The following is a 27,682-nucleotide window of genomic DNA, read 5'->3' on the forward strand; positions in this document are numbered from 1 at the left end:
TGACTTTTGCATAGTACTCTATACTGTATATGTGTGTTATGCTTTAGCATTTATCCTACAAATTACCTTCTAACTATTAAATGTATACTATACACGTGCTTTTGCATACTACACTGGCATACTATTGCAAGCATATAAATAGTAAATGTATAGTGCATATGAACTTTAATAGTAAAAATATTGTCTCTTTAAGTAGCTCCAAAGCAGTTAGGTTTTTTGTATTACTAATGGATAGCTAATCAGTAGTTAGTAGCTTGGCAAGCTATATTTTCAAAGAAGCTTCCTTCACACTGCAGGTATTGTTATAACTGCCATATAAATACTGAAACAAAGAACATACTGCCTTTTATTGTTATACTGTTGAATACAATGCATATTCATTGCAGGAATGAGAGAGCATTTACCATGACTATTGTACACGTGTACTCACATGCAAAACATGTTCACACTATAAATGGGAAACCGCTATACAGGTGAACACTGATTGAAAGGAATGCAAGTGCTGTGTTGATGTCATGCAGATGTCAAAACCAACAAAACAAATATGAAAATGAATGTGAAATGAAAAAAAAAAAAAAATTATGACATTGGTTTTCCATGTGTATAATTCCCACCAGGTATGTGTTTATGACATTTTGTTTCCCAATGTAGCCAACTACAAAAATATATATTTTGTACACTAGCTATACAGCTGTAAAATGTACATATTTTATGTATCAGTGCCACCCTCCCTTTGCCTCATTGTCATATTTACATTTACATATAATTTCAGGGCGTTTCATGCAAGAATTTTAAAGTGTAAATTTAGATCTATTCTGTAAATCTATAGGGCACCCAAGAATCATTAAACCATTTTATGGGTCTCTGTTTTTTTGTTAGATTGTTAGGGTGGAAAAAGGATTTTTGTAAAGCTTTTCCAGAATGGCTCTCTGTCCTGACCCGTGGCCTCCAACTTTCTATTTGCGATCTAATTTGTTGGTCATTAACTTTTTAATGTCTATGGGTCCAGCTGCAGCTGCTGCCTTGGCTTTCTCTTCCTGTTCCTGTTGCCAGATGATAATAGGGTGGATGCCAGGCTTGCGGTTCTTGGCATTGTGCTCCAGCTGAGCATCACTGAAAGTAGTGAGAGAAAAGGCAAATATATAAATCTGTTTCATGCGGCAAATGGTTTGTTCTTACAGTTTCACAATGAGATTTCAGGGCCATCTAAATTACTGGGGATTTGTGGTGAAGTCTTAGAAAAAGTAGTAGCAAAACCAGTACAGGAAAGAATGTATTGAGCTGTTCAGTCATGACGTCAAGCTGTTGCCCAAAATGAAAGCTAATTTGCCATGGGAGTTTTTTAATAGGTTTTAGAACAGTGGTTTTCGATTTATGATTTAAAGAAGGTCTGTGGTAAACATTATCATCATTTTGGTCTACAACATTTACTACACACAAACATACATACATCAAAAGTTCATTTTAAACTAATTAAAACTTTTAAAACATTATGTTGCTAATAAGATGCTAACAAGTTTAGCTCATTGAGGATGAGCTAAATTTCACAGACCACATCTCAAAGACTGCAAGATCATGTAGATTTACACTCTACAATATCAGAAGATAAGACCCTTCCTCTCTGTACATGCCACACAACTGCTCGTTCAGTCCCTTGTCATAACTAGACTGGACTACTGTAACGCTCTCTTTGCAGGCCTTCCTGCATGTGCTATTAGACCTCTCCAAATGATCCACAATGCAGCAGCACGTCTGGTCTTTAATGAACCTAAGAGAGCACATGTTACACCACTCTTTGTCTCTCTCCACTGGCTGCCAGTTCATGCACGTACTAAATTCAAGGCCCTGATGCTGGCATACAAAACAGTCACTGGGTCTGCTCCAGCATACCTAAAAACATTTATGCAGAGCTACGTTCCCACCAGAAGCCTGCGGTCGGCTAAGGAACGTTGCCTTGTTGTACCAAAACAAAGAGGCACCAAAACACTTTCCCGGATTATCAGTTTCATCATACCACGGTGGTGGAATGACCTTCCCAACTCGATCCGGGAAGCTAACTCACTCTCTATCTTCAAAAAACGGCTAAAAACACATCTTTTCCAAAAGCACTTAACCAGTCACTAAAAATAAAAAAAATAATTATTATTTACATTTCTTGTTGCAATTAAATATGTCTTGTATACTATTCTGATGATAGTGCAACTTTGTAGTATGGCACTTTTCGTACCACTGTCTTAAGATGATTCGCTTATGTTTTCCTCTTTTGTAAGTCACTTTGGATAAAAGCGTCTTCCAAATGAATGAATGTAAATGTAAATGTAAATATATAATGACTACAGTTGTCCGCCTAATTACACATCATACTATTGACATGTATTGAACCCATGGCTCAAAAGTGCTAATTCTCTTCCAAGTTTTAGGACTAAAGCTGAACAGCTATATTAATTAACAGACTTACGAGAAATTGTGTGATTCAGGTGAAATGGCCTTTTTCTGTATTTCCTTGTATACTGGTGACTTCAGGTAGCGATAAAAGGTATCCTAAATGAAAAAAACAAAACAAATGTAGAGTTCAGGGTGAGCTACATTAGAAATGTCCAGTGTAAAATGTTCATATGGGGTTGTTCAAATTACTGAGCATGTACAGACTGCAATTGGTCAGACTTGTGTTTTTTAAATCACATTGAAACAGGCCTGGATTGAAGCCACAGATCTAGGCAGTTAGAGTGCTCTGCTTAAGATTTCACCTTTTTCATCAGCATGAAGATATGGGTCTGGGCAGCATCCAGCACAAAGCGGTGAGGATGTTCCAATCCCTTTACAGTAAGACCCATGGTTCTGCCATCAATGTTGATCCAACGTGGTGCTCCTGGGGCCAGGAATGTTCTACAATACAGATAATAAATGAATGCTATAAAATACATCTAAATGTATAGGGATCTAGTTTTTCTTTAAATACTTTAAAACACTTGATTACTGAAAAGTAGATTGTAAATTAAAAGGAATAGTTCACCCCATAAATATAAATTCTCTCATCATTTACTCATCCTCGTGACTTTCTTTTGCAGAGCACAAATGAAAAAGCTCATTTTTGGGTGCAATATCCCTTTAACTCCTTTATCTAAAAAATATTATGTCTCACTTGAAAATAGTCTCTGCCTTCTCTGACATAGAAGCTGCTGTGCCCCATTTTATTTCCTCAGCGGCTTCCCAGAAAGCCAAATTCTCACCTACAGTCAAAATAGATCAAATGAGAAACATTTGAATATGCACTGGTGGCCAACATTTTTAATAATGTACAGATTTTGCTGTTTCGGTAGGAAATTGGTATTTTAATTCACCAAAGTGGCATTCAACTGATCACAAAGTATAGTCAGGTCATTACTGATGTAAAAAACAGCACCATCACTATTTGAAAAAAGTTATTTGATCAAATCTAGACAGGCCATAACATTTCCGGCAGCCATCACTCCAACACCTTATTACATTTATGCATTTGGCAGACGCTTTTATCCAAAGCGACTTACAGTGCACTTATTACAGGGACAATCCCCTCCGGTGCAACCTTGAGTTAAGTGCCTTGCTCAAGGACACAATGGTGGTGGCTGTGGGGATCAAACCAGCGACATTCTGATTAACAGTTATGTGCTTTAGCCCACTACGCCACCACCTCCCACCTCCCCTTATCCTTGAGTAATCATGCTAAATTGCTAATTTGGTACTAGAAAATCACTTGCCATTATAACAAACACTGCTGAAATCTTTTTGGTTTGTTTTTTTGTTGCTGTTCTTCGTGGATTTGCTCCCCAATTTGGAATGCCCAATTCCCAATGCATTCTAGGTCTTCGTGGTGGCATAGTGACTCACCTCTATCTGGGTGGCAGAGGACAAACCTCAGTTACCTCCGTGTCTGAGACGTCAATCCACACATGTTATCACGTGGCTTGCTGAGTGCGTTACCATGGAGACCTAAGGTGTGTGGAGGCTTTACGCTATTCTCCATGGCATCCACGCACAACTCACAGTGAGAACCACACATTATAGTGACCACAATAAGGTTAACCCAATGTGACTCTACCCACCCTAGCAACCGGGCCAATTGGTTAATTAGGAAGCCTGACTGGAGTAACTTAGCATGCCCTGAATTCAAACTTGTGACTCCAGGTGTGGTAGTCAGTGTCTTTGCTTGCTGAGCTACCCAGGCCCCCAGCAATTTGTTTAATTAAATTAAGCTTAACCTTGTCTTTGTGTTTGTTTTTGAGTTGCCACAGTATGCAATAGAGTGGCATGTTATAAGGTCAATATTAGGTCAACAATGAAAAAACAGAAACAGCTTTCTCTAGAAACTCATCAGTCAATCGTTGTTTTGAGGAATGAAGGCTATACAGTGCTTAAAATTGCCAAAAAACTGAAGATTTCATACAAAGGTGTACACTACAGTCTTCAAAGACAAAGGACAACTGGCGCTAACAAGAACAGAAAGAGATGTGGAAGGCCAGAAAGTACATCAGAGTCTCTAGTTTGAGAAATAGATGCTTGCCCTCTCCTGACAGCTTCATTAAATTCTACCCGCTCAACGCCAGTTTCATGTACAACAGTAAAGAGAAGACTCAGGGGTGCAGGCCTTCTGGGAAGAATTGCAAAGAAAAAGACACTTGTGAAAGAGAAAAACAAAAAGAAAAGGTTAGATTGGGCAAAGAAACACAGACATTGGACGACAGATAATTGGAAAACAGTGTTATGGATCTCAACCCCATTGAGCATTTGTGGGATCAGCTAGACTGTAAGGTGTGTGAGAAGTGCCTGATAAGACAGCCACATCTATGGCAAGTGTTACAGGAAGTGTGGGGTGAAATGTCACCTGAGGATCTGGACAAACTGACAGCTGGAATGCCAAGGATCTGCAAAGCTGTCATTGCTGCACATGGATGATTTTTTTTATGAGAACTCTTTGAAGTAGTTTAAGAAGTTCTGAAATTTATTTTCAAATTGTAATAGTAATTTTTCATGTTATTAATGTCCTGACTATACATTGTGATCAGTTGAATGCCACTTTGATGAATCAAAATAACAATTTATTTCCATAAGAGCAAAATCTGTACATTATTCCAAACTTTTGGCCGGCAGTGTATTTAATAGCTAGAGTTAGTTTCTTTATACCAGCAAATACTAAAACCATTCAGTAAATATTCACAAACCACTGAATTCCTTCTTTAAGAAGATCTTGAAGTCTGCACGGCCCCGTGGGTCACTAAGCAATTCGAAGAAGCTAAAGGACCAGCGTTCAACTGTCATCTTTGTGGGAACTTCAACACTGTGGACAAAAAAAAACCAATATAACAAAGTAATCTAGAAAGTAAGCATCAATACATGTCCTAAACATGGGCAATTCAGCTCTCAGGGAAATCTTACTTTGGCCTGTTCAGCTCCCAGTATGTGTCATCATCAGTTTGCCATGGGTTGCTTGGGAGACAGGGTACCAGGAACGGGTCGTGGTTTATGTGTGTTGTCATATACTTGACAAAGCTGAATGCAAAGAAACAGATATATAGCCCATTTCAAGAGCCACGGTGGTAAACAATGTTTCGGTGTCATACATTTTTTTTTTAAATCAACTATTCTGTTTAAGTAGGTTTCAAAATACATACGCTCCCAGAGACACTGAAGACTTGACCCTTGACCTCATGATGGCTTGCTGTGTGTAGATGATCTAAAATATAAGAGAACCAACCACAGTTATTAAAAATAAAGGAATGAATGAAAACAAGCAGTTCTCTAAATGATTGTAAAGAAGCAATGTCACTTACAATCCTTCTGTAGTAATCATAGGTTTTTTTCTGAAAAAGGCAATAACAGAATTCTGTTACATACTATCGCAAACCAGATGCTACTGATAAACTACCATAACACACTCTCTAAAGCGACCTGACATGCTATCCTGCCAAACACGAGTGATATCTACATGCAATATCTAAATGCTATCCTGCCAAACACAAACAAGCATCTACATAAAGCCACAGACATAATTAATAAGGTAATTCATTTTCCCACCAGGTTTGTGTTTGATTGTTATCTTAAACATGAAGTTCTTGTTCAGAACTGGGTTAAAAAAATATGTGTTGTCATAAGACACAGAACACAAACTATCAGCTTCATTTTATCACTGCAAATCAGAAAATGTTGGCAACAAATCACAAAACCGAAACAAAAACAAAAAACTGTGGCACTCTATGATTCTTTGTGAGCGTGATTAGTTAGTATTTGTATTGTATTTCTCCATTTTTGCATGGATTTCAAGGTCTGAATGAATAGTGTATGATCTCGGGTGAGTATGTCGGAATCATCTTGAAAACTGAAGGAGTATTAGGACAAATCTGTGTGGAAAGGAAAAAAAGAAAAAGAGGAGGTCACACCAACTGATTTACAGTATACTCTCAAAAAGCAGACAAACACACTTGCACACCCCCCATATTATCAGATAACATGATATCAATCTGCTCGACAATGACATTCTATAGACCTTAGTCAGGATAGACACCATATTTAAATGAGGGATTTAAACAATATGGCAAAAAAACAAAAAAAAACTCATTAAAACAAGGGTTGTGATAATTAGATGTTATGTAGAACATCTAAATATTATAACCTAATGAACAGACTGTATTTCTATCCATCACAGCCTCGGTTTATAATGCAAACAATTTAACAAGGTGCCTCTCCTGACTATGGACTTATCCACTCATTATTAACACAGTAGTTGTGTATTTTTTCACAGGTTTATATTTCCAGAAAGTTTTATATTATATTTATATTCTTTTTTTTCTACATTTTTGACATTTTAAAGGGATAGTTCACCCAAAAATTACATTTTCTCATCACTTACTCACACTCATGCCATCCCAGATGTGTATGACTTTCTTCTGCCGATAACAAAGATTTTTAGACGAATGTCTCTGTCAATCCAAGTGAATAGTGGCCAAAATTTTGAAGCTCCAAAAAAACACATTAAAAGAGCAATAAAGTAATCAATAAAACTACAATGCTTTAATCCATGCCTTAAGAAGCAATATCATAAGTGTGGGTGAGAAAGAGATACATTTTTAATTCCTTTTTTTACTATAAATCTCCACTTTAACTTTCACATTCTGAAAGTGAAAGTAAAGATTTCTAATAAAAAAAGGATTGAAATATCTGTTTCTCCCCCAAAGTGATTGCACTGCTTCAGATGATATGGATTAAATCACTGGAGTCTGATGGATTACTTTTATGTTGCATTTCTGTGCTTTTTGGACCTTCAAAGTTCTAGCCATCTTTCACTTGCATTGTATAGTCCTAAAGATGTAAAATATCCTTCTAAAAATCTTCGTTTGTGTTCTGATGAAGAAAGAAAGTCATATACATCTATGATGGCATGAGAGTGAGTAAATGATGAAAGAATTTTCATTTTTGGATGAACTATCCCTTAATGCAATGTTTGAGTATTTTACTTTTTACTGACAATAATCTGGTGAGTTTAGATGGCTACTTGCTTTCCAATGTAGAACCATATATTCAGCAAAATCAGCAATATAATAGTCCACCTAGTGTTAAGCTGTCCTAATATTACTTCCAACAAGGCCTGTGACGGGAAAAGGGGGAAGTGAGTGGTGATCTCCATGGAAGATGAGCAGGTAAGGAATCCTCTTATACAGCAAAGAAGATTGCAAGAGAATCTATGGCTATCCCAGGACTGAGACAGACACAGAGCTAATCGGCTCTATAGTTAGAGCCTTTCAAACCATAGTGCATTTTGTAGTCCTTCCACAATTCACCTTAGCTCCTATTATAAATGCACAGGTCCCTCCCATTGTAAAACATGACAGCAGTGAATTGCTTGAGGGAATAGTTTATCCAAAAATGTCATCATGTTGTTCCAAGCCAATATGACTTTCAGTGTCTCATAGAAGGAGATCCACAAATGTTAGGCAGAATTTTAGCCTCAAGCCCAATGTATACTCTGGTCAGACATGTACAAGATGTGTGACGCACATTTTATCATCAGTAGAGTGTTCGAGCTCTGAATGCATGTGACGCTATTTTTCTAGCCACGTGTACGCATGCGCATGCGGCTTTTGAAAGGCTGCCGTTTGACTGTGTGCAGATGCCAAACATTTGTGTCAAAACTGATGTATACTTTGGGCTTCAGTCACTATTTACTTTTTATCCAAAAAAGATGGAATGAAAGTGAATGGTGACTGAGGGTAACATTATGCCTAATATCTTCTTTTGTGGATCTCCTGGATTTTGGGTGAATTTAATGGCCTTTGGGATGGTTGGGACAGATGGTTTTATATCAAATCAAGAGACATCAAGCTTTAGTGCTGTTTATTTAGTAGTTTTAAGATGGTCTGGTGGTACTTCTTCTGGTACAAAAGTTAGAAAGCCTTTATTTTGTTTGGCTAGTCACACATGGACATTTAAAAGAAATCAAATATATAATTTTAACATCCATTTGGGACTAGCCAAACAGAAGTAAAGGCTTTTTAACTTTTGTACTATAAGAGGTGCCTTGGACTATTTTTCTAAATGCAATAACCTAAACCCAAGTGTTTTTGACTCTTGCTCAACAGATTTTGGTGGATCACATGGAAACTTACCAATTACCTCCTCTGTATTAGGATCAATATGGCGCTCCACACCATAATCCATGGCACTGTGAGTTTGTGGCTGTGGAGGAAGGAAAACAAAGCTGTTGATATTTTTCTCCTGATAATGCATTCAAAGCATTGTCAATTAGAATTAACGCATAGAGCAACTACCACCAGCAAAAACTGGTCACTTCTGCCAACCACTTACTGGAGGCCTTTGAACTATCCAGTAGGCTCTCTCCTGACAGTCGAACACCACTCTGTCTGGCTTCTTACGCTCCTTCCCAGCACTTCCCAGAACAAAGAAAAAACACAATAAAGTAATATACTGTAAGTTATTGATGTATTATCATCTCCACTCTCAAAAGTAAAACCTCAAGGAGCTTTAGAGTTCTGAAGAATTCAATAACTGATTGGATAGGGGCAGCAACATGATACAAATTTAACTGATTATAGACTGAAATAGTAATATTGTAATTAAGTTTTATATGGCAGGAGAGACAATACAGTAAATACTCACTGGTACTGCTCTTTAGCTTGCATTACAATAAAATCCCACTTGTGGTTCATCCATTTGTGAAGCTTGTTGTATTCTTCCTGTTACAATAAAACAACATTATGGTATAATTACATTGCTTTGTCTTCCAAGAGATAACTAAATGTGAACAGAACCTGTACATACCTGTTCATTGGCATCAAGCACTCCCTTTTTTCGAATGTTTCTTTTTGCCAGATAAATTGCTTCAGTAAGGAAGAAAGAAACATGTTCTTTTTTCAATATTTTAATTAAGAGATTGTGAAATATAATAGTCTTTTTAAATATGTAAATACAACCCTTGACCAGTAACTCCTCACTGAAACTTTAAAACAGATTCAGATTCAATGCACTCCTTTAAAAATGTTGTTAGATCACAAACCATAATCTGTGTCTTCAGCCTTCCATTTCTGCACAGGCCAGAAATAGGGAGTCTGTGGATAGGGTAAAAAGAGCACCAGGTTACTATTCACCACTATTAAAACATTTTGAAAATCATAGGTTCTCCTGCCATATAAAAATGTATTACAATTATTTAAATGACACAATTACCTGAAAGCGGTACAAACTTCCATCTCCTTTTAAGACAAGCTTTTTGTGGTCCTCTAGAGGGTAGATGTAACCATATGCCACTAACATTGTGCCAAATGCTTGAGCCTCTGGCATAAGGAAATCAAAGGACATTATTGTTCAGAGTAATGTAAATCTAACACATATTAAAGGGGTCATGACATGAATTTTGTTATTATTTTAAAATGTTCCTTTAGGTTTACTTATAATATTAGTAACGTTCAATGCACAAAAAAGGTTATATATTTGTAAAACGTGATTATTTCCCTCCCTCAATCTGACCCTCTCGGTTTTAGTGCTGCTTCTCCTTTAAGAATTGACAGTAAACGACCACTGTTATGATTGGCTCTCTGCGCTTGACTGACCTGATCTTTTCTCACTGCTTAACGTGGCTGGGCGGGGCTACAGAAGTGATAAGGTAAAGTAGTGCTTCGTCCAAAATCACATACTGTCACAGTATGTACTGTATTTGATTAAGGATGCACTTCTCAGCCAGTAAAATAGTAAGTTCTTTTAGATATTCATGCGTAGTATGAATAGATTACGGACATGCAGTACTACAAATCTGTGTCAAAGTGTAAGTAGGAGAATTGGTGCTGTTTTGAAGGCAAAAGTGTTCACACCAAATATTGATTTAGCTCTTTTTCTGTTTACTGGACTTTGTATGACGTTAATTGATTAAAATCTTGCCGGAAATAAAATCAGGTCATCTGTGTATTTCTCGAATACTGCTTCATGAATACTGAGGATTTGGACATACTACTCCATTTGCATACTATTTTTGGCATCCTATATATTAGATGCAGCATAGGTGTTGATTTATTGTCGTGGAGGCGGTTAAATGCAAATGGCTTTCACAGTGTAACCACACAATGTGGAGGAAGTTGAGAATGTGTCATTTTAGTAGCTTGGTTTCAACAAATGCTCTTTTTGCAGTGAGGAGGGAGTTTTGAGTTTTGAAACTTACAGTAGGTTTTTAAAGTACAATGACCTCTTATATGTCAAAAGAACAAGGAAAATTTTATTCCTCATGTCATGACCCCTTTAAGACTTCCGGATCATTAATTACTCAATTAATTACTCATTTTCACACTTACCTTCATTAGTTGTCTTCATGTGGTTGGCAATCCATGCAAGAATGTCCTGACCTGTCAGACAAGCAGGAACTGTTATGACAACTCAAAAAAAGGAAATGAAGATGTGTGGAGATTAAAAAACAAGTGTAGTGAGCATTACAATTACCATAATGACAGGCTTTAAAATTATACATTTACGTAAACAATGATTAAGCATTTTAGTGCATGTCCCAACAATAAACTGTAGCCAACCACTGCTTTGTACATGTGTATACTGCTTTAGAAAGGGCTCACATTTTCACATTATTACATCTGAAAATTAAGTCAGTAACACTTCTAAATGGATCTATACGTTAATTGTATTTAATGTGTAATTATCAGTATATTATTATTATTTATTAATCTTGGTTAATGCTCTTTTATAAATATACTATTTATAATTGTTAGTTAGTTTGGGCATGAACTCGTGTTAGCATACAACTTTGAATGTTAAACACGTATTTTGATATGCAAAAATTAAAAATAAGCAACATTAATAAATTATGTTAAAGTATTATACACTGTAAATTCATGTCAACTTTTGCGTTAACGTATGTTAACTTATTGTTAATATTAAGTCTATATGCAAGATGTACTTAAAGTTCCTGGCTCACTAGATTTGTTACTCACTAGATGTGTCAACAATCCTTGCAGAGATTAAAGAGCAACTTTTGAGCCTAAAGTAGCAAAGATCTCATCCAATTGAAGGCTGCTGTATATAGCAAGCACCTTCAGATTATGATCAGTGGCAGCACAAAGCTTGTCTCTGTACATCAACCTAAGTCTTTTGTGCTATCGTACTTTTGTAGATTGTATAGCACAGTATAACATATACATTTTGTAAAATATCCATTCCAAATTGCAAAGATGACAAATACAATAAAATAAATGATGTGTTAACTTTAAACATCATACCATTTTAAACCAAAGTCAAAAGAAGCTTACTACATTACCACACAAACTCACCGGCCATGACATGGGGAATGACTGTAATGTTTAACTTCTGTTCTGATGCCTTGACTCCATTCTTTGGGTTCTGCATCTCTACCACTATGGCCTCCACCTGAGACATTAAGGAAATGAGTTAAAATGTCTTATGTACAGCCCCAACAACTATTGATGTTCAATGCATCACAAGTGTTCACATCTAGCTAGGCATATTTAATCATGTTCAGTTTTCTTTTAAGTGAAAATCACCCGTGACATTCACATCTCAGAATAACTTGTTCAAATATATAGGGGGCCCTAAGTAAGCTTGACTTAAAAATTGGGATATTAAACTTTATTAAATGCCCTCTGATTTTGAAAGACAAAATCTTCAACAACAAATTAAAATAACTTACGCTTTGGTATCATTATGGCCTTTGAACTTAGCGTAAGACCTGGAGCTCTTAAGGCAAGCTGTCAGATGTGGCATGATGCCAAGCTAATTGGCTTTGAAGTCTGAAAGCTCTTTTACCTTGTCAATGAATTCAAGATCTCTTCAAGAAGCTCAGAATAAACCAAAACTCAGGGGGAAAAATCAAAAGAGGTCATGTGTGTGCAGTATAAAAGTTCAAAGTTTCAGATATTCTCTATGCATGCTGAGATAAAGGAATATCATTTTGTTTATGTATTATATTGTTACATATTGTAGCATTAAAGGAATATTCTGGGTTCAATACAAGATAAGCTCAATCGACAACATTTGTGGCACAATCTTGATTACAACAAAAATTTATTTTGTCCCTCATTTTCTTAAAAAAGAAAAGAAAGCAAAAATGGAAGTGAATGCAATCAGTAAACATTAATATACAAGCTATTTCAAAAGTATAGCCACAAGACGTAAACAATATGCATGTTAACATGATTTTAGTGTGCTAAATCTCTCGCTAACCTTTTCTGTATAAAGTTATATCCAATTTTACAACTTCATTGACATGACAATGTCAACAAACCCTAAATCCCTAAAATGACCATAAAATTACGGTTTAAACAACTTTACAGCTGAAATAATACATTAGTTTTAACTAAGTGCTTTTATATAATTTTAAGCTTCACATTTCTGCCTTTAAACCCTCCAAAAAAGAATTCCCATTTACTTCCATTGTAAGTGCCTCACTGTAACCTCAATTTTTGCTCTTTTTAATGAAAAGGAGAATTGAGTCTAAATAATTTTTTGTGCAAATTAACATGGTCACAAATACTGTTGATTAAGCTTACATTTTATTTAATATTCCTTTAAGCACTTTTAATAATAATAAATAATTCAAACATTTTGAAGGATCACTTAATTTTTTTTATTTAAATTTAGACTAGCAAGTGATTGTACAGTATAACAAAGGTACAGACAGCTAAATTTAAGATATAAGGTCCTGAAAATGGGGTTAAATGTTCAACAAAGTATATTAGCAGACTAAATAAATAATAACTAATACCTTGCTATACCTAAAGAAGCATCTTACCTTTTTAAGGCAGGCCATCCGTGGACGATAATGTTGACCATGATCCCGGTCTGATCTTATTGTCATTTTGCAGTCCACGAAAAATAAATGTAAAAGATGAAAACAAATCCTCTACTCAAACAGCCCTTTTGTAAGAGTGAGTGGACAGTGCAGATCCCTTCTACACGTCTCGCGCGCGCGCACGTACGCGCAAAAACACACACAAGCACGCGCGCACACACACACACACACACACAAACACACACACACACACACGTACACACCAGTGTAAACACAGACCAACAAAACACAAGAAAGTGACAGCGCTTTTGGCGTCACCAAATATAGCATGTTCAGAGATGGCCTAATTAAGGACCTTTAAAACTAATTAAGTTGTCTTGCATGATTTGTCCAATGAATGTAAATGTTTCAGAAAAAATATTCAGAACAAAGATTTGACTGTCAACGGGGGGTTAACTAGAATGGGGGCACATACATTTGAGAATAAGTGAAGACCACACAATTGCAGCCTCTTTCTCCGCAAAATTAATATTTGCCTCATATGTCGAAACAGAGGTTATTTAGCAGAGACGGGACACTTCTTTTTAAACGAATGGGAGAAATTGGAACACCAACGGACACGGATGTAGAAAGCAAGTCCCGCCTTACAGGTAAAAGAGCCAATCACCTTAGATCCATGCATCGCCTGTCAATCAACTCGAGAAGGCGCATGAGCGTGAGCTATACAAGCCAGGAAACTAGCGTTTTTGTAACGTAATCCGAAGTAAAAAAAAAATAAATAAAGGACAATTTATGATACCAATGTTGTCAGATTGTACTGCTGATATGCAACATGTTTTTGTTGTTATCTTGACCAACGGTTTTGGAGATTTCAGTCTTTCCCCTTTTAAGTAGACAGGAGCAGAACTTGTATGCCGCTTGTTTAAATAGAAAATTAGCTGCCCGTGAGCGTTCCAAAGATGGATGTGAGTGGACTGACTTGCTAAAGACACTTTGGTCGCACCCGCCCAAACTTTCATCACCAGCACGGCGCGCGAGTGTTATGGTAACAGCGCCCCGCCCGCCACCAGCACTCAGGCGCGCGCAGTTTCACTCCCTAGTACTGTATCGATGAAGTTGCACAAAGATGGCGGATTTCCTGCCGTCCCGGTCCTTTCTATCCATTTGTTTTCCAAACTGTCGTCTCAACAGCAGTGAGGCAGAACAACTGAGGAAATCTAAAAATATAGACAGGGATATTCTGAAAGACAAAACCTATGTGAAACGGCTAGTCAAGATACTTTTGCTCGGCGCCGGGGAGAGCGGCAAGTCCACTTTCCTCAAGCAGATGCGCATCATACACGGGCAGGACTTCGACCAGCGGGCCAAAGAGGAGTTCAGAGCCACTATTTACAGTAATATTATTAAAGGTAGGAGGTGCGCTTCTCCCCGTCAGACATCTGCAGAGTGTCATGTGGGGTCTAAAGGAGACTGTTTGTTGTTGAAGTGAGTTTCAAACGAGGTTTAGCTCGCGTTAGCTGAAGTTGCGCTGTAGCCTGCCCAGGAGAAACGCCCATGCTATTCTCTCAACTTTTCACCGCCGTGATCTTGAACAAAGACCTCAGCGAAGCAGCGCATTTCTGTACATTCATTCGCCTATCTGATTTCAGTCGTTACGAAATCATGTGAATACATGAATTTAACCCGAATGTTCGTGCTAAAAATTTTAGCCGTTATAAAAAGAGCACACATCTTTCCGTTCGTTAAAACTCCGCAACGTGTCTGGCATGTATTTGATTTACAACCAGCAAATGTTAATTTCTGAAATATTAAACTCATAATTATTGTAGTTTTTTTTTTCATCAGATTTTTGGGACTCCCCAAAGCGGCTAAATCTCCACCGGAGAACTAATGTTTTGACTGGATTATGACATAAACCAAAACTGGATTATGTCAAATAAATCAATCCAGCACGAAAAGCCCATTTTAAATTGTAAACAAGCTCTTTCTTGTTTGTTGGTATGCTGAGTCCTCATAAGTAACAAAGAGATTGGTGTCTGGAGCACAACACTGACTCAACTCATCGCCGTGATTGTTTATTCAAATCGTACTGCTTCCTCGTTGTTTACATGTTATTTGTTAGAAATGTGTATAGACCATATTTCGACGAGTTTTGGGCATCTGAAATGGTGGTGTCCCGAGTTGCACATGATGTGCACATGGGTCATCACTGACAGTGCCACTAACCACAGACACCTGCTATGGAAATTAAACAGCCTTACTGTTACTGCTATGGTTTCACAGTTCAGACAGTATGGCCAGGTCTTTATTTAAAAGAAGGGGATGTGATAAATGATCTGTTCACACCTTTTATAATACAGGGCTCCCCAGTTGGGTTGCCTCAGCTGGGGATTTCCAGTGCCTATTGCTATGAAAAGATTGTGAGATTTCCTGTATGAGATTAATATTTCACTGTGGTCATGAATAAGTGCTCAGCAGTGATCTCGTGGAGACTGTCTGCAGCGGTCACTAACATCATATCCTTCCCTAGCTCAACTTAAACAGGAAGCATTTAGTTCAATGGCTGCATGGATCTAATCCGAAGGCATTCCAGAAAGCACAAAACCTCATAATGCATAGAGCAAAAGAGGGAAAATGCACACAAATAATAAAAGAAACAAATTTGTATTTGTTTCTCACATTTCACTGAAGATCCAGCTTGCCAGAGCTCCTCTTTGAAAAGTGATGCAGTGTATGTTTTTTAGGTTCAATCCATAAGAGGATATTTATGTGTTTAATCAGGGCTTTTACGTTGTTCCTCTTTGGTCTTCTATTATTCCCAGGTGTCAACTTCCACAATTCAAGAGACTGATTAGGCCTATATGATTCTTCTTGATGTCTTGATGCACAGCTTAAATGGGTTGTTCACCCCAGTATGAAAATTCTCTCATCATTTACTCACCCTCGTGACATTTCTTCGGTTTCCGCAGTCTCAGCCACAAACTCATCATACAACACTTGTGGCAACTAGTGTGCAATCTTATTTTAGAGCTCCTTTGTGTCCAATGAAGCGATTTCCATTTGTATACCCACATTATGTAGGCTCAGGACTTTGCGAATATTGAATAGAACAGATGCTAAAATAATTATTTAAAAATTTGAAAGCTGTCCTATCTCCATGATTCACATCATCCCATTTTTGAACAGTGATGTATCGTGCCACGATAAACCATTACACCTCTAATATATATATATTTATTATGGCTGCGCGATTTGGGGGAAATCTCATATTGTGATTATTGAGGCTAATAATGCAATTGCGATATAATAAACAAATGGTAACATGAGTCAACTTGCTTGGTTATCAAGGAAAATGCACAATTAGATTACTGATAATGCTGAAATGTGTATTTCTCAACTCAAACATACAAACTAGCAACAACTATAAATGCAATGTTTTCAAATTAAAATAATATTTTTACAAAATTAATAAAACAATAAACAAGAACATACACATTTTCATGAAAATAAGATTGTCCAAACAAACAGGGACATTTAATCAGGATGTACTTTCTATAAGCACTTTTGAAAAGGAAACTGGATATAAAAGTGTGGTTCACTAAAACTGTTGTTGCTGCTGTTGTGTGTGTGTTTTTTTTTTTTTTTTTTTTTTTAAATGACCCAACTGTTATTTCCAAATCCTCTTTCTAAAAAGTTCTACATATCGCTGGTACCTCTTGTCCAGTGTGTGTGGATCATTTTCTGAAATCCCACTTTGCTAACGGTGCATCATGTCTCTTTATATCTCTGTGAAGACTTGTCATATGACACTCGCAAACACATCTGTAATTGTGCTTTATGTTTGGCTTACTGGGCTTTTTATTGTAGTTTTAGTCAATGAAAACTGTTGATATTTTAGTAACATTTAGTCATAATGATATTTTAGCCACTGAACACTGTAAACAGTTTAGCCATAAGAGTATTATTGATAAGCATTTGTCAATCTTGTCTACACAAAACCTATATATATATATATATATATATATATATATATATATATATATATATATATATACACATATACATACACACATTTTATTGTTGTCATTTTAGTGTTATTTTTCACACAAGATTGATATTATCATGATGATCTCATCAATGATGCTACACGTTGCAAACTGCAGACAGCGGGGGTGAGAGACGAGCGTCTCAGTGTTAGAGTGCCCATCACCCGGCAGAACTTTATATCTCTCCCGGTCTCGACTACCGCTCACGACTGGTTGAAGCGGCTCTGATCGCACTGCTCGGCATCTATCTCCACGCTGAACACCGGAAACTGACTTGACCATACGTGCCACTCCTTAAACTGAGACTGACTGGTCATCTTTTTATTAGCGGTGTAGAAAATGGGCAAGCAACTCTCAGAGAGAATGGGCTGTCACGTCCACACATGCACTTATTTATTTAATATAATCGCAGCATTTTGCCGTCATATAATCGCACAGGCTGACATCGTGATTGCGATATGATTTATCCTGCAGCATATATTTTATATATATATATAAAATATATGGTGGTAAATATGACAGTTTTCTGTTATAAGGTGAAAGTGCATGTACAGTCTATATGACGAGGAAACCCTCTGAGCTGCAGTCACATGGACGCACCACATATGTGGGATGTATCAAAAGAGTTCCGCTTCTCACCGGCTCTGCTCTTAAAGTTTCCTGCACTGCAGCAGAGTATGTCTCATTGTTTGGCCTGTCACGTTTATTAAATAACCGTCTGATCTCAGTTATTTGATCTAACCGCGGCTATTTGAGACAACCGCGATTATGGACATTCAAATTCCTATCACATTTTAATGACCAAATAAGAGAATTTCAAGCTAACATACTGTATAAATGCCATGAATGGTGCATTTGTGTGTCATTCAGTTGTATTCCACGTCCGAGCATCACTGAGCAGCACCACAGAGGTCAGTCAGCTCCTGCTCTGAAGAGCACGCTCTGATGCATGCGCTGTCAGCAGAGGCTCATGCCAGACCAAATAAACAAACTATTATTAACTTTGAAACTGAACACAAAGTGCTCCAATTTCACTTTATACGATCGTGTAATGGCAAATGTCCCTAGTTCATACATGCTGTGCTAATGACACGCCATACAGAGGAGACGACACACGCTTAATCTATTTCTGTGGAGTGATAAAATGATGAAGCGAAATCTCAAAGGTTCTGTTTCATGACCAATAAGGGCTTGTGGGTTTAATCAGAGCATTAAAATAACTTGTGAAAGTGAAGAAATTTGGAAATAAATATTTTACTGCTGCATAATATAATATAAATATAATAAAATATGTATAAAAAGATTTTATTTAAAAAATATAAAATATGATAAAAACAAGTGTAAATGTAAAATTGAGACATATTTAGAGTTTTTAGAAATATTTTATAATAATTTAAATTCTCATGTCATTCAAAAGTCTTAAAAGGAAATCATAGATTATCCCTGTTTTATTATTTGCTTTTTATATTTGAAGTTAAATATGTAAAAATGACTTCTTTAGGTGTATGAAGCACACATGCAGAAAAAACATACCTTAAAAAATATGACAATTAATTGTGAGAGCCCTTAACGAGGCAATTCATTGTCACAGCCCTGAAACAGTCAATTATTCACTGTTAATTGTTTGACAAATAATTGTCAGCCAAATTTCAGTTGTTACAGGCCTACTCATTGTTCAGTTTGTCATGCTTCTTCCTGCTGCATTTTATTGTATACATATTCCATTTGCTTTGTCTGTATGCATCAGATTTACTTAACAAATGGCTTTAACGTGTCATTGGAATCTGGACTTGCTATGTAATTAAATGTAGTAATGAATTTGTTTGTAGTGGCCTGTGTGCTCTTGGCCTGTAGGGACAAGATAGAAAGTTTTCTGTATATAGTGCATGAATAATTGAGACAGAATGCCTATTAGCTCTCGCTAATGTGCATCTATAAACTGCTGTTATTGATTCTGCTGTAGGACTTGTATTCAATAGAGACAGCTCTCATATGTTGCAGTCTTGCGCTGCACTAATGGACCTCTACTTGGATATTGCTGACCTCCTAAAGGGCCCTTCAGTTAAACACCCTTGACCTACCAACACCTCGCACCTGAATGTGTGGAGAGAACAATTAAGGGCTTATCCTGTACAAGGACTCTGAAACAGCCTGATTACTGAACATGAGGTCCAGAAACTCCACGCAGGGACTAAAATGTGGAATCTCAAATCAAATGCTTTGTAGTTGACTTGTTTTACTGAAGGGCTGCCCCTAATAGTCGACCAAACCTAAGTCAATGAGAAGAGTCTTGGTCAACCAAGTTTTGATTGGTCTGTTGGTCGCAGAAAAAGAAAACTCCACAGGAAGTGGCGAAGTCACGCAGTCAGTGACGGACAGACATGATCGTTTACACGGCTGGTCCATACAGTAATTAATTATGTCATGCAGGAAATCCAATGTGTGTGGATGTGTGGGCAAACTCTGCAGGCAAACGTTCATGAATGGCTATTTGCTCTCGCTGATGTGCATCTATAAACTGCTGTTATTGATTCTGCTGTAGGATTTGTATTCAATAGAGACCGCTCCCATACATTGCAGTCTTGCGCTGCACTAATGGACCTCTACTTGGATATAGCTGACCTCCTAAAGGGCCCTTCAGTTTGGGGGCTGGGTAGCTCAGTGGTAAAGACGCTGGCTTCAACCTAGGGCCAGGCGATAAAACTATCATTATTTATCGCGATAAAAAAACTCCATGATATTGACGATAAGCTTTTGAGCATCTAGACATACTTGTTGCTAAAAACGCTAATAGTTTGGCTTTCTTGTCGTATGTTTCCACAGGCGCGTAGTGAGCGAATGTGAGAGAGCTTTCAATTCCTTCCTATGGAAACCAAGCGTCAAGCTCGCAAGGTGGATTGTAAAATTGACAGCAGAGCGGGGCAAGTGATTCCCTAGCGTTGGGAGTGGCTTTGTGCTGGTTTCTTCCGCGTCAGTGGAAATGCAGCCTCAGACTGTATGAAGTTGCTATAGGCCCTGCTACGCAGGTCACTGCGATTGATTCCATCTTGACTGCAAGACATCATGAAGCCGGTTACGCCCTCTCATCATCTCTAGTGATCAGCGTGACAAAACAACAGTGCCGGTTACATCATATCTGATCTTTCTGTGCTGTATATATATTGTATTTGTGTGTGTATGTGTATATATATATATATTTCCCTAGCACTGAAACACGCTTCACTGAAGCCCTGTCCCGTCTGTACCCGCATCTTCTTTTCCCCACATGTGAGTAAACATGAGGTGCGTGTTTCCAGAGTGCCTTTAGACCAAAACGTTTTTTCTTTCTAAATTTAGTTTTATTAATCAGCATGTTCCAAGCTTTTAATAATAAACAAATAGATTTCTGTTCTAATTCTGTTAAATTATTCAGATTTCATCATCTCTGACAAGGATGAAAGACAAAACAATTACTAGTTTGTAGCCTAGACTTTCTCACTTTAATGAAAATAGAAAAATGGTCCATTCAGACTTTTACATTTTCAAAAGTTTCTCTCTGGAGATAGGCTACCCCTGAACCCCCATACAGTATCATTCCTCAGTCGCAAGGGCTTCTATGCCCCCATACTTGGATATCTGTATGTAAAGAAATATGAAAATAATTTTAATGTAAAAAAATAATATATATATGTATGTTTTTGAAAATTCCCAAAAATGTGCAAATGTGATTGAATATTGTGACTCCGCAAGCAAACAATTACCTCAAACATGGTTTATCATTTGAAACATGCAAGTAGCCTAACGTTAGCCACTTAGCATGGCCGCTCGCTCTAACGTTAGATAACCTAGATAAAAATGCTCTTTTAGGCTTATCCAATTAGTACCTCGTCTACTGCATGTTTAACTTAATGTGCATTTCTCTTTATAACTGTCTGTTCAGATTGTCTCCTTGCTGGTTTTTCCGACACATTCAGAGTCATTACAGCTTTTGCCAGTGTCGCTGCGGCTCTCTTCATGCTTGCGCTTGTAAAATGTATATTTTAAAGACATTGATTTTGTTAGTTTTGGTCTTGGTTTCGTTACATATTTTGTCTGAAAAGGCCTTAACACAGGCCTTTTTTTGTGTGCAGAAGAGTGTATGAGAGCATTTCTCTGCAGTAAAAAGCATTGTCAAATGAAAATGTCATCTTTCAGTGTTCTGCTAAAATAAAAGTTTCAGCCAAAACAAAAGCTTAAGGGTTTAACCAAACTGCATAGCTATGCTGCATGCAAGTGTAAATTAGTACATAAATATGCTGCTATTTTATAATATTATTAATATTATACACAAAATATTTCCATAATTTCTTATTATTGGGTTCCAAAATAAAAAAAGGGTACTAAAACAGGTACACAGTGAACAAATACAATGTGAAGGTGATGTGAACAAAACGCATCTTAATACCAGGTTTAAAAAGGGCATAAGACTGGGATAAAGCTTTTCTGCCTTATTCAGCAGCATAAATCTAAAAGGGCTGTCACACTATCGATTATTTAGGTTATCGAGTAATCTAACGATTATTCTGACGATTAATCAATAAATCTTAAAAATATTGTAATTTATAATAACTCTGTTTGCATAAAGTTGTCAAGGTGAAGTCACGCATGGCTAAAATGTATTCATTAGCCTAAATTTTTATGCACTCTACGATAGAATTACAACAAAATAATTGTGCAAACAGACACCCAAAGCAGATCTATAATATAAACATTTATATAATTCAAGTTGACTGAGATTAGCTACTCCCAGGTGTGACCAACTTTTTACCTTTTCATAAACTATAACATATTTATCAGAAGTGGGGCATTGCTAATAGGGGTGGGAGGAATAATCGATTCAGCTATGCATCGTGATTCTCCAATTATTCTGAATCAGTTCGGATTTCAGTTTAAACTGCGGCAGCACAGTGGTGCGAGACAGAAACAGAGATGCGGTTTAAGCGCATACACTAAAGTCAAGCGCACAAACACCGCTGTTTGCAGACTAGGTGTATCAAACACATGACCATTCGTGCCGGAATGAAACCACGATCACGAGATTCTTTCACAAACACACGCATGGCAACGAGAGAGTTTATTCGTGATAACATGCCAACAAACAACATGAAAGATGAGCTCTTGGCCATTATTACACTGATTTGCACAGAATGGTGGAAAAAAACAGCAAAAACTAATGAGGTAGCAGTTCGGGAGACATGGGTGATGTTTTCATTTAATTCTTTATTTTTCCTGATGCCTTTCCTCTTGCACGCTGTCTATATAATTGTTTTTTGCTTATTGCCAGTTACTCGCATTTCAGGAAAAAAAAGACATTGGAGGACAAGATGCATCGTTACACTTCGTAATTGAATCAAATTGTGATGCCATTGAAGATTCACACCTAATTGCAAACTGTTACAAACTTAATCGACATGAGGGTGAAGATCACATTTACATTTAAAAGCGAATTAATTTACACACAATGGAAGCCAAATCACAATCTGCAGAAAATAGCCTTCTTAGATCGTGTGGATTCAGTCAGATTTACTGAGCAAAAAGTGTTCGTTTATCCGTCACTGCGGACGTCCTTGTCATTACGTTATGTAGCTTCATAAAAGCATATATTGCAAATTATTGTGTAGATAAATAGGTTTAGAATGCATTACAGTATGTTTTTTTGCTGATTTCAATGTGTTCTCCTTGGAAAATAATGGCTCACCTTCTCTCACGCATCTGGATGCCCTGCACCACAAATCGTATGTAGATGAGCTTACCGCGTGTGTCCAGTGGATCTGTGAAAACTTTATGTAGGGCTGGCCGATAAAACGATAACGATATATATCATGATAAAGAAAATCCACGATAAGCTTTTGAGGAATTTTCAATATTTACTGCAAGTCGCTAAAACACAAGCAGCTCTGCTTTCTCGGGCTGCGTTTCCACTGGGGCGGACAAAATCCGCTCAAAGGTGCTCACATCGCTAGAAGAGAGCTTGCTCCGCACCGCTGCCAATAAATACTACGATCCACCTTGCGAGCATGATGCTCAGCTTTCATAGGAATTAATTGAAAACACACTCAGCTTCGCTCACACTGGTAACTGGATGAACTTGCTAATGCTAGCTGCCTTGCTAACAATTAGGTTACGTCGGACACCTGATTGATTCCATCCGCACTGCAAGATTTCATGACAACGGTTGTGCCCTCTCATCGTCTCTAGTGAAGAGCGCGACAGAACAACAGTGATGTGGACAACAGCTCCGATCTTTCTGTGCTGTAATCTTGAATATTGTTCTCTAACACCAAACATGCATCATTTCTGCTCTGTCCCGCTCCGCACGCATTGCCTCTTTTCCCTGCATGTGTGTAGACATGAAGCGCCGCATGAATTAACGTGATTTCAAAGCACCTTCTAGACCAAAATGTTTTTCCCTTCTGGAATGTCTGGAATGGATAAGGAAAGACTAAAATTGCTAGTTGGTAGACTAGTCTCTCACTTTAATGAAAATATACAAATGTTTTTTACATTTTTTTCTGTAAATAAGGACACCCCTGAACCCACATTCAGCATCATTCCACAGTCACAAGGGCTTCTATGCCCCATACTTGGGTATAAAGAAATATACAAAATATTTAATTTTAATGTAAAAAATATTCCAACAAATACTGGACTGCTGTCACTGTGCTTCAGAGCAAACAGATGATCTTTTAACATTCATTTTCAATTGATAAACGATAAAAGATGGTAAAATTGGTAAAAGATCCCGCAGACCCCACTGCTTTGGCCATCTCTGGACCCCCTGTGCAGTTTTGTAGGGACTATTTTGACTGTTTAGAATTTTTCTTTTTTTTTCTTCCGTCAACTTTCAAAAAAAGAAAGTGCAATGTGTAAATGTATATCGTGATAAATATCGAAATCGAACAATATGAAAAAGATTATCGTGTTAACAATTTTGGCCATATTGCCAGCCCTAACTGTGCCATCTTTTTGAATTCTGTTGCATTTCTGAAGTAATGTTATGGTTTTTCAGGTCCTGCATTGTTTTTCAAATCTAAAGTTAAGTGCTGTCACACAGCTGACACCTCTTGTCGTAAAGCGTTTGGACCCTCGTCCGAATACCATGTCACTTTCGCCTTGTTTTTGATTTGTTGTTTCAGCAATTTTGTAATCAAGGATTTCTTTAATCGAGTAAGCTAATGAAATCGAATCGAGAGAAAAAAAATAATAATTTAATGTTTTGATTATTAGTGCACATTTATATTTTTATTTTATTATTGCTAGTTATTCAAGCATTATAAAAATAAAAATGGTCTACATTGTTGAAATTTGTTGGCAAAAATATTTTCAAAGTTTTCTCATTATCCACTATGGAATGTTACCATGCTATCAACTGTTTTGCTGGCTAACTACTGGGTGGCGCCATGGTGATTCTGATTGCCATGGGACCTTTTCTTTTCCCCCAAAAAACGCACCTATGCGAGTGAAAACACTGGAGATTGGAAAATGAAAACACGTGTTATGAATTGTGGAACACTTCTGCTATCAGGAAAAAGGTGCATATTTTATATCAGTGTTCCGAACCTGGAAATGTGAATTGACTGTGAACAGCACGTGGCTCAGTCAAAATAGTTAATGTAAATCTCTGTGATGGAATATTTATTATGCAAAATGGAAGAGAACAGGTCTCCTTTTCCTAAACAGTAACACCATCCGTTATTATTATGCCTATGCCTAATTAGCAGGAAAAACAAGACTACAAACCTCTTCCACCAATCCAGCCAAAAGACAATATCTGAAAGGTCACAAAAGTCATTGTGAGCTGGAAAGCTGAAAACGGGTCTAGCAGGTTTTTTTTTTTTGTTTTTTCTTTTACTATAGATGCTGGAGGTGACCGTTTTGACAGGAAAGAAAAGGCAAGGTGTGAAATCCAGCACACAATGGGACTCCCCTAGGCTGATAATCTGTATATATAGAACTGGAGACAACTACTGTTTTCACTATAGATGCTCAAACCATCAGTCAGAATATATGTAGGAAGTGTCACCCAACACATGACAAAGTCTTTCTAGCAAGTCAGTCCATTGTCAGCCATGTTTGGAACGCTCTCGGGAGACTATTTCCAGTCATGACAGTGTAGCTCCTATCTACTTGAATGGGGAAAGACTGAAATCTCCAAAACAGTTGGTCAAGATTATGATCAAAGGATATATTTTAAATCAGCAGTATAACCTGACAACACTGGTATCATAAATTGTGCCTCTTTACCTCAGATTCTGCAAAAAAAAAACAATTCCCTGCTTGTGTAGCTAATGCCAGTTCTCAAGTTGATTGACAGGTGATGTCCACGTAAAAGGTGATTTGGTTCTTGATCTTTAAGGCGGGACTTTCTACATCTGCTGATCGTTGGCTGCCGTTGGGTGTTCCAATTTCTCAAATTCATTTTAATAGAAGTAGCCTGTCTCTGCTAAATAGTCTGTACATGCTCTTATGTATTGCACTGGTATTACCACAAGGATAAACTAATAACGCCATGGCACAATTACAATACAAACTTTGACTTAGCCCTGTGCCTTTTATTGTAATTATGTAAATAATTGTATACATTAAACGCGTCTTTTAGGCTTCAGCTTTGTAAATGATGTAAAAAGTACTGCTTATATTTACATGTGTTAGGGTCTAATGTTAGCAATATTAGGTTTGCCTCATGTCTAACTTGAAAACTGTCAATACACTGCCTTGTACATAAAATGGCAAAATATATTTTATAAAGGGTGCATCAGTAGACTAATTTCACGATATTTCAAGAATGACGTTATTTTGATTAATTGCACAAAGTGGCCATATAGTCATATGTGATTATTAAACTGCAAAAGACTGCAATTCAAGACCAATAAATATGGTGTATGCTTCAGAATGCACGGGGCTAGTGTTTTTAGCGCTTTTAGAGCGGATCACATGTAGTGTGAAAGAAAAATACTTGCAGGTTCCAGCATTTGCACAATTCCAAACATTAGAAACAGCTAGAGGTTATTATACAAATCTATCAAGGTGGCACAGTATTAAAGAAAAGGAGATGACAGCGTTTCACCAGATGCAGATCGTTCTAAACTCTTAAATACACTGCAATTTCTTTCAGTCTCAAAATAAAACCAGTTAAAGGTGAAGAAAATAGGAAATAAATATATTGCCGTTATATAAAACAAGTCTAATCCTTAAAATTAGGGATGCACCGATCCAAAGCTTTTTTTATTCAAAGCCACTTGAAGATGTGCGATTAGCTCTGTGAATCACAAAAGGCTGTGTTTAATAAGTAAATTTATAAAATGCATGTGCAGCTCCAGCGTGTCAGTAAATGGCGCTGCTCTGTTTACACACACACACACACACACACACACACACACACACACTCAAGGCCAATATTGGAGCGCTACTCACGAACCACATCTCTGATGTAGATGCTCAAAAGTTTGGTTCACTTATAATATGCATTTAGAATGACACTGGAGGTGCTTTGTTTTTTTTTTTTTTTAATAAGAAGTGAATGAAACTACTGTGAACTTGCCTACAAACAGATACACTTACAGGACTTCCTGGAAAGTGTAGAATATCAAAATAAAAGCATGAGGATTTAAAAGTTAAAGGTGCACGATTGAGATATATTACAATATATTACTTTTATAATATATTATTATTATTATTATTATCATTTGTTTACAAATAATAATAAGATGAAAATGTTGAAAGGGTTCCAAAAAATAACTGTGAGAATGAAAATTGAGCTGATATCTGATATAAAAAAAAGAGATTTGAATCATATAAAGTCAAAAGTTGAAAAAAAAAATTGCAAAAAAAAAAAACCAGCTTCTTTTCAACTGATGATTTATACTGATATTACTGTTAGTTTTGCTGCTACATTATCCAGTATACTAGTTAACAATAAAGTTTTTCTTAATAAGCTATACATTTATATTGAAATAATGTGTAGTTAGAGGTTTGTGTTTCTTTATATATTAAAGATATATTATTAGATCCACACAATAATGTAAAGATATTATAAACCGATTATGCAAAAAACAATACTGGTATCGGCTCAGGATCAGTATCAGCCGATACTGAGATTTCTGAGATCGGAATATGATCGGAAGTGAAAAAGGTGGTATCGGTGCATCCCTACTTATAATAATGATAATTCTGTATTACATTATGAGAATAAACGACTGGGTCCCACAGGAATAACTTAGCATTATGCAATGCATCTGGGTTAATAAGTAGTTTTTGCACACCATGTTCATTATCAAAAAATGCTTTAGTAAATGTATATGAAGGTAAATAATGATTTTTATTAAGC

The 27,682-nt window shown here is 36.9% G+C and overlaps 2 protein-coding genes across 2 annotated transcripts in view; one reads left to right on the forward strand and one right to left on the reverse strand.

Moving 5' to 3' along the window:
- Positions 1-344: 344 nt before the first annotated feature.
- Positions 345-13,782, reverse strand: rgs9a (regulator of G protein signaling 9a). Its single transcript, XM_052140009.1, has 17 exons — positions 13,292-13,782; positions 11,814-11,910; positions 10,830-10,880; positions 9,715-9,821; positions 9,545-9,596; positions 9,310-9,368; positions 9,148-9,224; positions 8,836-8,917; positions 8,644-8,706; positions 5,808-5,837; positions 5,649-5,710; positions 5,413-5,526; positions 5,199-5,314; positions 3,143-3,230; positions 2,748-2,886; positions 2,459-2,541; positions 345-1,113 (listed from the first exon to the last, which is right to left on the reverse strand). The coding sequence occupies exons 1-17, from the start codon at positions 13,355-13,357 to the stop codon at positions 957-959; spliced, it is 1,443 nt and encodes a 480-aa protein (XP_051995969.1). The 5' UTR covers positions 13,358-13,782; the 3' UTR covers positions 345-956.
- A 198-nt stretch (positions 13,783-13,980) lies between these two features.
- Positions 13,981-27,682, forward strand: part of gna13b (guanine nucleotide binding protein (G protein), alpha 13b) — a 48,975-nt gene continuing 35,273 nt past the window's right edge. Inside the window, exon 1 of the mRNA XM_052140012.1 lies at positions 13,981-14,700. Within this exon, the coding sequence (XP_051995972.1) occupies positions 14,418-14,700 (283 nt within the window). The 5' untranslated portion in view covers positions 13,981-14,417. The remainder of the gene's footprint in view (positions 14,701-27,682) is intronic.

Source organism: Xyrauchen texanus, chromosome 12 (genome assembly GCF_025860055.1).
Source record: "Xyrauchen texanus isolate HMW12.3.18 chromosome 12, RBS_HiC_50CHRs, whole genome shotgun sequence".
Taxonomy (NCBI): domain Eukaryota; kingdom Metazoa; phylum Chordata; class Actinopteri; order Cypriniformes; family Catostomidae; genus Xyrauchen; species Xyrauchen texanus.

What these genes read in the sequence shown, in the direction of transcription:
- rgs9a (XM_052140009.1), bottom strand. Translation starts at nt 13,357, where the DNA reads ATGACAATAAGATCAGACCGGGATCATGGTCAACATTATCGTCCACGG. An exon ending in TGCTTGATGCCAATGAACAG is followed by an intron (nt 9,225 to 9,309) that starts GTATGTACAGGT and finishes TTATTGTAACAG; the next exon opens with GAAGAATACAACAAGCTTCA. An exon ending in TCTTCATGCTGATGAAAAAG is followed by an intron (nt 2,542 to 2,747) that starts GTGAAATCTTAA and finishes TTTTTCATTTAG; the next exon opens with GATACCTTTTATCGCTACCT.